This window comes from Delphinapterus leucas, chromosome 19 (assembly GCF_059928025.1).
Source record: "Delphinapterus leucas isolate spDelLeu-1000000601 "Yukka" chromosome 19, BTC_Dleu_Yukka2, whole genome shotgun sequence".
Lineage (NCBI taxonomy): Eukaryota > Metazoa > Chordata > Mammalia > Artiodactyla > Monodontidae > Delphinapterus > Delphinapterus leucas.
In genome coordinates, this window is record NC_143147.1 from 20,750,310 (window position 1) to 20,764,895 (window position 14,586).

General features: G+C 49.4%; 1 protein-coding gene across 2 annotated transcripts; it reads right to left on the reverse strand.

Moving 5' to 3' along the window:
• Positions 1-451: 451 nt before the first annotated feature.
• RFLNB (refilin B) lies at positions 452-13,233 on the reverse strand. Of its 2 annotated transcripts, none has more exons than XM_089900657.1 (3): positions 12,942-13,227; positions 10,068-10,172; positions 452-8,270 (listed from the first exon to the last, which is right to left on the reverse strand). In XM_089900657.1, exons 1-3 carry the CDS (start codon positions 13,127-13,129, stop codon positions 7,940-7,942), a joined length of 624 nt encoding a protein of 207 aa, XP_089756783.1. In that variant the 5' UTR covers positions 13,130-13,227; the 3' UTR covers positions 452-7,939. The 2 variants fall into 2 exon arrangements, with proteins under 2 accessions (XP_089756783.1, XP_022451535.1); XM_022595827.2 differs by having other exon boundaries at positions 455-8,270; positions 10,063-10,172; positions 12,942-13,233.
• Positions 13,234-14,586: the final 1,353 nt, after the last annotated feature.

A 14,586-nucleotide genomic window follows, 5' to 3' on the forward strand; every position in this document is an offset into this window, starting at 1 on the left:
AACTCCCTTTCCTTTTTCTAATGACTTCTCAATTTATCACCCTTTGTTAAAATGGTATATAAGCTCCTGAGTCTAATTTCTTTGGCTTTTCACTTCTGTGACAACCCCGTGTACGCCCCGGTCCGGGAGGATCCCATGTGCCGCGGAGCGGCTGGGCCCGTGAGCCATGGCCGCTGAGCCTGCGCGTCCGGAGCCTGTGCTCCGCAACGGGAGAGGCCACAACGGTGAGAGGCCCGCGTACCGGAAAAAAAAAAAAAAAAAAAAAATTAACATCAACAACACTGTATGCCTTTTCTCCTGTTAATCTGTTTTTCGTCAGTTTAATTCACAGGCACCATGCACTAAACCTAAGAGGGTAAAGTTTTTTCCTCCCCTCCCCTGGCTCCGGAGTCTGTGTGTACCCTTACCGTACATATAAGTGCCTATTTTAAATGCCCTCCTTGTTTTTCTCAAGAGTCCAAGAGGAAATGGCACTGGAAGAATATATGGATCTTTGATTTTGTGCCCCTTAAATAGGTACAGGTGGTGGTAAAGTCCTCTTTGAACTTAGTGCCAGGAAAGAGCCCTGTCTTTGGAGGTTCACTGCCTTATACTAGATACTGTCACACAGTCTTCTTTCCATTTCGGCCATGCTTGTAAGGAAGCTCAAGACTAAGCTTTACCCTCACTTACAGCAGCTCTTTGCAGTCTGGATTCTGGTGAAGTTCCTCTCCAACCCCCCCACCCCTTCACTATCTGGCCTTTTGCCTTTTACCCTGGTTTTAGTGCCTGTATCACAGAGAGGGTGTCTTTTTTGTAGTCATCCCTATCCCCTTTTGAAAATAAATAGATACAAATAAAGACTTGAAAAAAATGAATAAAAGAACTCATTTCGGGCTTCCCTGGTGGCGCAGTGGTTGGGAGTCCGCCTGCCGATGCTGGGGACGCGGGTTCGTGCCCCGGTCCGGGAAGATCCCACATGCCACGTTGTGGCTGGGACCGTGAGCCATGGCCACTGAGCCTGCGCGTCCGGAGCCTGTGCTCCGCCGCGGGAGAGGCTGCAACAGTGACAGCCCCGCGTACCGCAAAAAAAAAAAAAAAAAAAGAACTCATTTCAACTAACTTTTTGGACCCTTACTGCTTTGTAAGAACTTCTCCAGGTTGGAAACAGTGGCGCTGGCTTTCAGAACGTCCTGTTATTTGTGCTCGCCAGCTTAATTACCTGCCCTAAGCCCCAGTGCTTTTGGAGAAAAGCAGTAATTTGTAATTACCAGCAATTGGTTTGACACACCCAAGACCCCTGCCTTCTCCTGCATTCTCATTCTGAAAAAGAAACCAGCAAACATAAAGAATAGAAACCTCCTGAGAATTGCCTGGCAGTCCAGCGGTTAGGACTCCGCACTTCCACTGCTGGGGGACTGGGTTGGACCGCTGGTTGGGGAGCTAAGATCCTGCATGCCGCACAGTGAGGCAAAACAAACAAACAAACAAACAAAACCCTTTATGCTCTGATGGCTAAAAGCAATGTTGTCTCTTAGACTGGTCCATTCAAACCACCATCAAAAGCTACAGTTCTCCAGAATCAGTAATGGTTTATCAGGGAAATAGGAGTGATTTTTATTTTCTCTAATATGTATTTTCCAATTTTAAAAAATGATCACTTATCAGTTGTGTCGTAGACACATTATTTAAGATATACTTTTTCCAGTATTTTAGTATGGAAAATTTCAAATATAAACAAAGCAGACATAGCATAATGAAACCCCATGTACCCATCACCCAGTTTCTAGAATTTTCATCTTCTACCATTCTTGTTTCATCTATATCCCCATCCATTCCCCACCCCTCTCACCTTTTATGGTTCTCTTTTCTTTGGGTAAAAAATTACATTAGAATGCATAGATCTAAATTGTATAATCTTGACAAAGTATATACCCATGCAACGTACCCCCATCATGGTATAAAACATTTCCATTCCTAAAGAAAGTTCCCTCACTTCTCTTCCCCGTCATCCAAACCACATACACCTAGGCAATCACTATTATTTTTTTCAACTTAGTTTTGCCTGTTCTAGAATGTCCTGTATATAAAATCATACAGTATATATTCTTTGGTGCCTGTCAGCGTTATGTCTATGAGATTCATCCATAATGTTTCATGTAGCAGTAATGTATTCCTTTTACTGCTAACTGGTATTACATTGTAGGAATATACACCAAGGTGGATCAGTTCTCTTTTATTGATGGATGGACATTTCAGTTCCTTCAACATATGACTGTTGTGAACAAAACTGTCGTGAACATTATATATTTTATGGACCCGCATTCATTTCTCTTGGGTAAGTATCTAATGGCATTTCATTGTGATTTTAATTTGCATTTCACTGCTAGCTAATGATGTGGAACACTTTTTCATGTGCTTATTTTCCATCTATATATCTTCCTTTATGAAGTATCTGTTCAAGTCTCTTTCCCATTTTTAACAGGATTGTCATTCTTATGTTGACTTGTAAGAGCTCTTTATATAGTCTGGGTATAAGTCCTTTGTCAGATGAATTGTTTTATCAGTGCATGGACTATTTTTTGTTCAATACTTTCTTAATGGAGTCTTTGAAGACAGAAATAAATAAATAAATAAATAAAATAAACAGTTTGCTTTTCTTTTCAGATTTTCTATTTCATCTCATGTCAGTTGGGTCAGATAAAGTTTTTTAAAGGAATTTTTCCTTTTTGCCTATGTTGTCAAATTTGTTGGCCTACAGTTTTTCCTAATATTATCTTATTATGCTTTTGGTGCCTGTAGGATCTCTATTCAGTCATGATATTGGTAATTTATGCTTTCTATTTCTTAGTCAATCTAGATGAGATTTATCAATTTTTTCAAAGGCTCAAATTTTTGTTTTTAAAATTTTCACAATTGTTTGTCCATTTCTATTTCATCAGTAAGAATCTTTATTATTTCCTTTCTTCCTCTGACTTGGGGTTTAATTTGCTCATCTTTTTCTAGCGTCTTAAGACAGAAATTGCCATAAGGGGGCGTTAGGGGTGGGAGCTGCTTCCTACGGTTACTAACAATTGGGATTACTTCCCCTTATTCTTTTAGCCTTCCAACATCTGTGTGGTCAACTCTCTGTATGAAATCCCCTTTGTTGGAAATACCTTGTATGGTTTTAGTTTTCCAGACTGGACTCTGATTGTTATACATACGAACGAGCGTTTCTTAAAGTGCATTCCAAAAAACACTAGTCCTATGAAATGCACGTAGGCTCTTTGGTCTAATGAGTTTGGAAAATGGTACACACTAGATCTTGCCTTTTGAAGATTATCAATGCATGTTACCACATTAAAGGCTAAGGTAGATTATTCTACAGCAAAAACTCACTCCTTCTCACATCCATGGTGGAAGTATGGTTCCCTGACCCACTGATGTGAGCTTTGGCCATGCACCTTGCTTTGGCCAGTAGAAAGCGGGTGGAAGTACCAGGGTGCCGGTTCCTAGTGTAGACCTTAAGAGGTATTGTATGTTTCTACTTGCTCCTCTGGGAGCTTTTGACCTCTTCCACGAGAAGAATGCAACCTTCCCAGCCTACTTCAGAGACAAGGGGAACAAACTTGAACTCAACACCTAGCCTTGGGCAGAAACGCCCTATCAGACCCATAGACTCGTAAGCAAGAAAAAAAATGCTTGCTGCTGTGTATCACTGTGATTTTGTGGGTGGTATTATACAGCAAGAGCTGACTAATACACGGGTTCCAAGAAGCCTTCAATAAGCCTGCTTAGCATTGTTCAACTTTTCATTTCCCCGAACTTATTTGATCACAGAACCTTATTTTACTCCACAGAAAGCACTCTAGGAAACAGTGATATATACAAACCACTTTAATGATTATACGCCAAAATAAAATTATGAGAATTTCATTTTGACAAGAGGCGTCCCACACAATAGGAGTCATTGCCTAATCAACAGGGTTATTCATTTCTCCAATTTCTGGGAAGTATACCCAAGGGGCTTTCTGAGAGTTGTCATATTACTATTAATTATACCTACTGCTGCTTCTCTCGAGGGCACCAGCTTAATCTGATACACTTAAAAAGGTTGAAAATTTGAAACATTATTAGCCTCAACACACTTTTGCCTCTCTCTCTCTCTCTCTCTCTCGCCACACACGCACACACACAAATTATAGCTTTAATCCTACAGGCTTTAAATATTTTTCTATCAAAACCTTGGAACTGCTGACCAGCTCATTCATTTTATGGAAAATTTACACCGTATAACCTAAAAGGCAAAATTAGCCCTCATTGTCGTCCCAATCCGCCAAGTTAGACTTAATTTCTATTAAAAAGAGACTGGCTTTGAAAATGTATTTGTGAGAATGGTAATATGTATTCCTGGGACATGTTTATTTCTGAGTCGCAACTCAAAGACTAACAGATGAGGCCCAGAGCCTCGCCATGAATTTGAGGCTGGAGTGAAATAAGATGCCTTCACTTCCAGTAGCTCTTACTGACCCTCTCTTTTGCTTTGCCCAAAGGGACTTTTCCTCAGGGAAGACAATAGTCTGAGATTGAAGAGATATGGGTGGTCATATGCAGTGTCATCATTCTGACTGCCTCAACTCTATGAGATATTGCAAATGAGAACTCCCAACGCGGGCCCACCTTGCTTCCACCACCATGACGATATATGTGCAGGACGCTTGCCGCAGGCATGGACAAAACCTACCGTGGATCCTGGTGCCCAGACACCGTGTTTCTAGCTGTCCCTTTGTCCTACCTACAGGTTTTTCCAGCCCAGAGCAAAATACCACAATATATTCAGGCTGGGCGGACTAAGGTGCGTATTTCTTCTGCAAAGTGGGAGGAAGGCGATTTGAAAGGGAAGGTGGGAAGGGGCTGGCCTGACAACATCATTCACAGGTGCATCTCAGAGCAGATCGGCTTTGGAAAAGAGTACACATCAAATCTGGGAACAAATTCGTTAAAATTCCTGTGCCCAGGAACCCCTTGGAAAATCTTCCTATACCCCCAGGAGAACGCACACCCCAGTCAGAAGTATTGTACTATTAATACGTAATCACGTCTTAAAATTTCTTAAGAGGAGGAGCCGTTTCTCTTGCTTTTCTTAACCAGGCATTATGAGTTTCTTTTAAAAAAAGGAAGCATCTCCAAGTGTTTTTAAAGGGTAATTTATTATTAAATGAAGAAGTCATAAAACAAAATGAAGTGAGACAGATGTCAAAGATAAATTTAAAAAGTCATTTTCATCAAATACTATTCCTAAGGTGAGAAACAGGAAATGTATCAATTGAAAAGGTACTTACTCTTTTTCAAAGGTCTGTGATTTCAAAAGAAAACTTTTCTCTGAAAATACAAATCATCTTTATTACATAAAAGACATAATTTAAGAGTCTGAGAAAAAAGACTTTTTAACTCATAAGTAAATGGTATTTCCCAGACTCCCTTAGGAATGCTTGTTTTTAATCAGTGGGTTTTAAAAATCATCGCTTCCACCTTGCAAATTAACATGAATCCACCACGGATCGACAACATGCTATCCACCCTGACGTGTCCCCTTACGTCTTCACATGCTTCCTCGTCTGCAACTTTCAGCAACGCAGATTTGGAGAAGAAGAAAGGATTTGAGAGAACTAGTTTGGTCCCTAGTGAATAACTTAAAACAAAATCTGCTTTTCCACTCACATGACACATGTACAGTCGCTCACTTCTACTTACTTTACTGATATATTTCATATCAAAAAATCTCATACATGCATCTCAGCACGGGGCTGTTTAAAGGCCGCGTTCTCTACCCCTCGTCTCTCTGGCCGAGCTGCCCATGACATTGTCCTGGGCTCATCAAGTGTCTCCATTGGGCCAGAGCAAAACCTTGGGAATTCTCTTACCATACCATAGTTTAAAAATCACATTTACCACTTGTCTTAAATGACAAGATCATGAAATCAGAGAGAAAAACCCATTTTTAATCAATAAATGCTGCGTAATTTACTCTTCCAAACGCAGGAGGCTGCTCTGCATGAAGACAGGAGACTACGGGGTCTTGGAGTGACCCCTCGAGGGCTCCCTGCTGAGCTTCACACTGGCAAACTCGGGACCATGGAGCTGATCGCAGGCTCCACGGAAGGGATGCTTCCAACCAGGTGCATGACAGACTAAACACTATTCAACCTGAAGAGGACAGCAGACCATTTGGCCCTCTAGGCCTCTGATGACTTTAAATGACAGTGATTATCATCACACCTGCTCTCCTCAGAACACCCTGCTGTGGCTCCAGGGTACCCAGAGAACTCTCAATTCTGCTTTCAGGACAGATGGAAGCCATCAGCACAAACCCGGAGATACAGCAGGAGTCCGAGCTTCCAGGAATCTGCAAGCCCCAAGCACTTGACATAACTTGGATGCATTGAAAGGAAATACCCACGGTTTTGTTCTCTCCGATATCAGAAGAGCAAAAGTCATCTGCCACTTTCTTTACTCAAAATCCACAGGGATCGGCAGGAGAAAGAAGTACGGGCCGGGTGAGGCAGGGCAGGCAGGAGGCTGAAGGCCAGAGGCAGCCTGGCCTCCACGCCCTCCTGACCTGGCCCAGCCTGTGTCCCCGCTTCTGTGGCCCGTTCAGCTGAATTCACACAGTTTCTTCCATTCACACGCAACGCCATGATTGTCACACTAAAACGAACGCTTAGACGTGTACGGTCACCCCAGCGCCCAGGTTTGGGAGTCTGACATGTGGCATCATTCCCTATGCTCAATTCTCCTTTGCTTCCCTTGGCTGGAGGCAGGGAGGTGGATTTCCTTGCTTTTTCGCTTAGACCTCGGGCACCAGCAGAATTCCTCTGCAGTGTTGACCCAAAGTCACTGGAAAGGACGCCCACCCTGATGAACCAGATCACCAGAAACATCTGTGTCCACCTCCTCCCTGGGGGTATCAAGTCCTAGGTGTGACCATCGGCTCCCACTGTGAGTGAAACGCCCCCTGTGGACTCCGCCCAAAGTGCTGTCGCTAAGCATTCTTTCAAGACGTCATTTCTCTCCAAAGGACCCTCTGCTATGTTTCGCCTTATGAAAAAACTAGGAAAGTATTCGGAAACCCCAAAATACATATCAGGAGAGTTACACAAGCCTGTGGAGACATTACGAGATGCCAGGGGTTCCAGGCGCTTTGCCAGAGCCCGAGCTTGGAACCCACCCGTGGAAGGAACCAGAACCAAGTTGTTGCCCCCAGACTCAGCCACTAGTTGATCTGACCCCACTCTAGAGGCAAGAACAGGGTGAACGCCTTCCTTCCTGCCTGCCTTTCCCTTCCTCTCTTTCTTTTTTTTGAAAGGCATCTTATATTGTGGTTTGGGGTTTTTTGATATCACAAAAAAGATTTAGAGAATTCCAAGAGTTTTGGTTAACAGGAAATACAAATGGAAATTTAAAAAACCAGAATGGAACTCAACTCTCCACAGATTGAACCCATATGGGTGTCACAGCTCACTGAATTAGCACCACTTTTGTAGCAGTGAAGACACCGGGGCAGAAAGTTCTTCCAACTCACTTTTTCCATCTCAGAGACTTTTTCCACGCTCCTCCTCAGACAAACTGACCGCCGGAAGAAGGGTGCTCCCTTCTTCCCTATTTCAAAGTGTGGCCATTTTCCTTTTGCTCTAGCCATCCTTTTATTTTCTCATCAAATTGAGACTTCGGGGAAGCTATGTAGCAGCAAACTAGGAAAACACACTCCTTTTAAAAACAATTGGAAAAAATTGTAAAAAATCAAATTCTTTCAATAATTAGAAGATGTTGTGACTTTTTTTTTTTTTTTTTATTCCCCAGGCTGGGCTTAGAGGTATCTCTGGGTTAGACTCTTCTGGGGCTGGAATGACACACAAGGGCAGCCTGGCCCAACCCAACCTGGGCAGGAAAGCCGGGCCAGCCCCCTGGCCTGCTGCAGTCAGCTCTCCTCCGACAGGTAATCACCGCCCACGAGCTCAATGGCTTCGAGCTCCACGCTGGACAGGAACCTCCTCAGTGTCTTGCGGCAGTTGTAATCCAGAGTGGTGGTGTAGACGGTCTTGGGGTACTTGGGGTAGACGATGGTGGTGCTGAGAAAGCGGGCAGGCTTGTGGCGCAGCTCAAAGCGCACCTCAGCCTTGTAGTTGCGCCACGTGCAACTGGGGATGCAGGTGATGGTCTGGCTGCAGGAGGCCACCGCCAGGCCCAGGGGCAGGTGGACGTCATCGATGAAGTGTCGCTCTGAGTCATACTTGACGGAGGACGTGTACCTGAGCGGGAGACATAAGGCAGCGTGAAGCCGCTCCTCTGAGCTGGGGGCGCAGGGATCCCTACCGTGACCTTGAGACTCTAGGGAGAAGCCACACGGAGTTTATAACGTGCTGTGTGCTCCTGTCCTAGCGCTTTACTTCCAGGATCTAATTTAATCTTCCCAACAACCCTGGGAGAAGAAATCGGGGTGCAGAGGTTAAGGTCACAGTGGGAGGGAGCGGTAGAGCTGGGGTTTCAGTGCAGAAATGCAGGATTCCCAAGTTCAACACGCACTCACTGTTCCTCACTGCAGGCGGCAGCCCCTGGAGTCGGCTCCCACTGACTTAAGCTTTGAGACTTTGGCCAAGTTACTTAACTTCCAAGCCTGTCTCCTCTTTCTGAGAAAGGCGCCCAGTAGAATGGGGGAGAGTGTTAACACAGCGACTGCTGTTGGTGGGAATGATTATATATAACAAGGCAGATTCTCCTGTCCACGGGGGTGAGTGGTTTCTCTATCCCCTGAAGTGAACAATCAATGAGAGGAGAAGGGAACCCAGACATCCTGAATGCTGGTGCTGAAAGCTTGGTGATACCAAATACTAGTATTGGGGCCACCTGTGCCTTCAGCTTGGAGACTCCCTCAAACCCAGGGAACTGAGATCTGACCTTATCCATCACAGCCAATTAGTCTTGTTTTCCATAAAATAAATTAACATCCGCATGCCTCAGAAGCTACTTTATAATTTGTTTAAAGTCCTTCTGGGTCAATTTGGGAATTTTTTTTTTTTTTTTGGGAAGCAAAGCATGAATTCATATTACTTCCTAATTATGGCATCTTCATAGATACTAAAATATGCACAAGCGGGACCTTCCTGGCAGTCCAGTGGTGAGGACTCGACGATTCCGCTGCAGGGGGTGAGGGTTCGATCCCTGGTCGGGGAACTAAGATCCCGCATGCTGCGAGGCGTGGCCAAGAAATTTTAAAAATAAAAAATAAAATAAAAAGTATGTACAAGCATCACACATAGACAAACCGAACAGCACTGCCCCTCGCCAGGCCCTACCCACTGGTCAGGGATAAGAATCGGCACTCTTTTTTAAAATGAGTCCAGTGGAAACATCTCTTCGCCTTGGGCAAGTAGGTTAAAAGGCTGGGAAGCTCATGTCATGAAGTCATGTCCCCATTCTGTTCAAAATACAAGCTCCTCAGGAATAAAAGGCTGAACTGCTCACCTCCAAACTGGTGAGCCTCCTTTGTTCTGTGTCAAAGGGCCCTTTGTATTCGTGCAACGGAACTCCATCTCTAAAGCCACCAGCTACCAAAAGTAAAATTCCGTTCTCTAAAAAGACATATCTTTAATGGAGCCTCTCAATGGATCTCTGCCCCCAGATGAGCCTGGATGATAAATTCCCCGAGGAAGAAGAACGGTACTTTCCCAGTGAAATTAGAACCTGAGGCAAGGTCACAGCACCTTGACACTGGGGTGGGGGTGGGGAGATGTGGAAAGAAGCTTCTGGAAAGGGGAATTACTTTATTACAAATTTTTAAACATCTGATGGCCATGATAAGTGAAGTGCAAAAAGCAAGTTGCAGGACTTTATGTATAACATGATCTCGTTTTTATTTTAATAAGTGTATCTATATTCAAATGGTTAGAGCACAGAAGAAACATCCGAAAGAGTACCCACCAAACTATAAGTCTTTGGCACACTTTTGTCATTGACTTTTTTTTTTTTTAATAACAAGCGTTAATTACTGGAACAAAAAATTGAAAATAGAAATAAAATGAAATCAGGGCCCACTATATTTACCTTACTTCAGTTGGTGGTAAGGGGTCAAACTCCACTCCCTCGCCAAACGACAGGGGGCATAACCTTGGCGAGCAGCCGGAGCCCAGGGCGTTGGGGAGAGAAGCTGGATTCTGCAACAACAGAAAATGCAGTTAGATCACAGCCCCATCCGATGCATTCCCCGCAGAAGGTCCTGGCTCTAGCCTCCAGCTGATGGGCCCAACTGAGATTTGTGTCACCCTCCAGGGAATGATGCCAGCGAAGGGCTGACCCACAGCACAGGAAGACCACTGGACAGGGCACAGAGGATGCCAAGAGGTCTGCTCAAATCCCAGGCCTATCATGAATGTGTGCTCTCAGCAGAGTCACAGCATATGCCCTGTGACCTTATTTGCACATCCAGGGGGTGTCCCTTTCCATCGATGAGGTTTTGTGGAAGGATGAAAAGAGGAAACAAATTACAGCTCAGCGTCGTGACCGCTGCCAGACCCCGGGGCTGCTGCATCATCCCGCAGCAAGGCGGTGAGAAAACCGCCATGAACTGGGACTTCACTAACCAGAACCTTCAATTATGTGCCCCCAACCCTGTCATTGTCTCAGCAACTCTTCAGAAAAGGCCAAAACCAACAAAGAGAAATGCTACAAGGGATTTTTTTTTTTACACTGAAGATTCAGTCCAACTTCCCCCATGTCCTCTGCCTCTGAGGCCACCAGATCAATACCCAGCCAAGATGGAGGAATCTGCAAACTCATTGGGAAGATGAACACCAGAAAGTTCTCTATGTCACCTTCCACTATCCAGAAAACTCAAAGAGTCAGAGCACAGCATCCCAGGGGTTCACCGCCTTCCAGCCTGGTCAGAGCATTGGGCTTTCTGATTCAGCAAGTAGCCTGAGTAAGAGACGGGACCATCCTCCACACAGCTGCTGGGTTTTCACCTGACCTGACTGGAATCAGGGCTTCTGTGTTAAGTGAGCAACAGAGAGCAGCCCTTTGGGTTCCTGGGCTAACTGGGAGCTGTCATTTTCTTTGCCTGATTTGAGAGAAGAACCTACACTTGGGCCAGGGTATGGCGGTGGCAGCCCCACCCCCATGTCTTCCAGGAAGCAGACGTTTCTAGAAGGTTGACTCTAAGACTCTTATGTTACCAGGACAAGGTGTCAAGTGGGGGCATAGGGTGGACATGCAAAAGCCAAAGGGGACCAGGTAGGTCAGGGAGAGGCAGGGGGACCCCAGGGTCCAGCCCTGAACTTGGTGGGGGGAGAGCTTAATAAGCCCCCACTGGGGCTTGAGAACCCAGCTGGGGGAGGGGGTAAGGTGTGGGCACCAGCTACCGCAGAGCTTTAGGAAACAGCCCCCAGCAGTGACAGGGGGCCCTGCGCTGCCCCAAGCTCTCTAGCTGCCAGGCACTCCCCAACCTGGGGGTGCCTTCCGGGAGTCCTGGGGGCTGCAGGACAATGCAGCCACCAAGAGGAGGTAGGCGCCACCCAGCACTCACAGGTATCCAGACAAGCACTCGGTTCTCTTGCTCCTGCTTCCTCTGCTCCCTCATCCCTGCCACCCAAGCTCCCTGAGCACCCAGCCTGCTCCAGGGCAGGCTGGGAGTGGGGCGGGGCAGCAGGGGTTCTACGCATGAACAAGGGGCTTACCAGGGAAAGGGGACGAAGTCACAGCCTTTGGCATGGCTCTGGGAAGCATCCAGGAAGACTTCCCAGAGGAGGTGACAAGTTGGGCACTGCAGGGCTGGCAAGGGTTTGACAGGTGGAAAAGCCAGCTGGGTGTTGGGAGAGGTAGAAGGGGATGGCTGGGAGGGAAAAGGCACACCAGGGGGAGGAGTAGCATCAGAGGCACCGATGTGTGTATCTGCCTGTGGTCAGGGGATGTGGAAGATGAGGCTAAAAAGGGCCAGGTGGCGAGGGCTCTGAAGGCCAAGATGAAGCAAGTGCTGCCTTCTAAATGGAAATGAGAGGATGCACTGATGTCCACCGAGACAGGATCTTTGGTCAAGAATTCCACGCACCATCAAAGTGGGTGGGTCCCTGAGCAGCAGCGGCTGCCACTGACTACTTCACCCAGGGGAGAAGGCTGCAAACACCCATCCCCAAGGGGGAGGGGTGGCCTCAGAGTCCCACTTTTAGCTTGACTGTAGGCAGGATGTGGGTCCCCTGGGCTCTAGGTAAAGGCAATAAACACCACCATGTGAGCCATTTCTAAGGTAAAAGGGACCTGGTGTTTTTTCTTGAAATAAAAATTTTAAATTAAAGTAAAAGCACTCATTTTTGAAAGTTTCCACCCACCTAAAGGCCTCCCACCCATCATGGGCCAGACATGGGTTAGGTGACGGGATAAGAGGGGCCACGGATCTGAAAAGGTCCCCTCCAAGGCCACTAACAGTCCCCCAAAGCTGGCCCCCTTTGCTCTCTGAATCGGGGAGCCCGAGTACACCCCTCTCCCCAACACCCACCGGGTGGGGAAGCAGGCCCGTTGGAGCCACCGGGGGCGAGGGCAAAACCCGGAGGTGCCTGGGGGAAGTTTGCTCTCGGTGTTCCCGGACCCCTCCAGCCCGGCAGGGTCAGGAATGTGGACGAGCCGCAGCCTGGCAGCCCCGGGGGCCATCACCTCGAAGGGAGGAGGCGGTGGTCGCCTTTCCCGGGGCTCCCGGGCCTCCCAGGCGATGACAATTTTCCAGCCACCGGCTCCAGCTGGCCGGGCTCTCGCCGCGCCTCCCGCCCCGGGCTCCCAGCGCTGGCCACGGGCGGGCTCCCAGCGCTGGCCGACGGGCGGGCGGCGGCGGGGACAGCGTGCCCCGGTAGGGCCGACACGACCGCCTGGGGGTCTCCGGGGCCCGGGCGCGGGGGAATGCAGAGGATAGGGGGAGGGGCCGAGGCGGGGTCACTCACCGGGGCCGCGGGGGTGGCCGCCGCGTCGGGCTCCAGCGCCCCGGGGGCCGGCGCCCGCTCCCCGCCGCCGCCGCCCCCGGCCGCCGCGAGCGCCCAGTGGCTGGGGCTCGGGCTGGGGGGCAGCCCCGAGTCCGGACTGTCCAGGACGCTGTCGCCCTTCTTCTTCGCGTCCACGAGCTCGGGCACATCCTGCAGGCTCAGCCGGCCCACCATGGCGGTGCGCGCGGCGGGGCCGGGGCCGCTGCCCGCCGCCCGCCCTCCCTGCCCGCCGCCCGCCGCCCGCGCGCCGTCCGGGTCCGCCGGTCTCCGCGCTCCCGGGCCCGCCCCCTGCCCCGCCCCGCCCGGGGCCCGCCCCGCCCGCCCGCAGTGGCGGAGCCGCCAGGCCGGGCGCCAGGGGCCGCTGCGCTCCCGCCGTGCGCAGCCCGCGCTGCGCTCCGCCCGGCCGCTCAGCCAGCCCCGAGCGGCCGATCACAGGAACGGGGGGCGCCGGCCCGGGTCCCCGCTCCGCTCGGCCACCCGGCCCGCAGCAAGCCGACCCTGTACCCCTCTCGCGCCGGGCCCGAGGGCGCCTTGTCCCCTCGCCCTGGCCCAGCCAGGCCGGCAGGCGCTCATATCTCGAGCCCTGGCGTCGGGCGGGAGGCAGAGTAGAGCCCGGGCCCGCAGAGGCCGGGGGAGCCGGCTGAACCCAGCGAGCAAACAACTGGAAATTATTAATAGTTAATGTGCTTCGTATGGTTCCAGCCGCCTCTTGGCTCAGCCGGGCGGGCTCTCAGTTTGTGTCTGGCTCTCATTTCTGCCCCGGAGGAAAAGAGCGCCTACTCCGTTTCTCCTCAGGGGGCTCAGGGGCTTGGGGGTGGTGGCGGAGCTGGGAGGAGCGCATCGCCCCCTGGCCTGGGTGATCAGCGGAACAGGCCGTGGCCACACCTGGCAGGGAAATTCTGCGTGGACTGGACCTCGAACCAGATGGACGGGCTCAGCAGGCTGCCCACCGGCTGTCTGAAGTGCCAGGGGCCCCCTGGTGGGGGTCACAGCTTTTCAGACGGGGGACTTCTTCCTCCTTAGACAGAGAAGCCCTATCTGAGTGCGAACTTGTTGCAGTAGCTGCCAGCTGTAGAACTGGGCTGTTCTCAAATCTAAAAGTACTAGAAAGTTCGAGTACTGTTTCTAACAGAGACCTCCCTGATTATCAGTAAGTATAGGAAGTCCCCACCTCCCACCAGCCACTGTACCCTGGGGGTTTCTGATGGGTGCCCAACTCGGGCCTCAAGCTGGAGCTTGCCCAGACCTAGCCCACAGGTGCCAGCTCTGGAGAGGAGCAGTGCCGTGGACTAGGGACTTCCCTGGCTAGATGAGAGGTGGGCGTGCTGCACGCCCCACCATAGCGGTCCAGTCTGTGTCCTTGCGAAAACAAAGGATCCTTGTCCTGCTTGGGACCTGGTGATGTCCAAATTTCGAGCAGGTAGATGTTCGAGATTTGCTGGGAAAGTTCAGCCCTCCTACCCTCCTCACTGATCACTTTTAGGTAAGGGAACGGAGAAGGAATTTGACTTGCCCCAAGTCACACAGCTGGTACAACGCAGCTTGCTGTGACCAGAAAGCCCAGGATCATCCCCTCCATAGAGAATAAAACCGGGTACGTGCCTGT

Bases quoted from the DNA above. Each gene is read 5' to 3' on its own strand.
- RFLNB (XM_022595827.2), bottom strand. From the start codon at position 13,154: ATGGTGGGCCGGCTGAGCCTGCAGGATGTGCCCGAGCTCGTGGACGCG. The intron at 10,173-12,941 runs GTGAGTGACCCC...CTGTTGTTGCAG, and splicing joins CGGCCACCCCCGCGGCCCCG to AATCCAGCTTCTCTCCCCAA. The intron at 8,271-10,062 runs GTAAATATAGTG...TCTCCCGCTCAG, and splicing joins TTACCACCAACTGAAGTAAG to GTACACGTCCTCCGTCAAGT.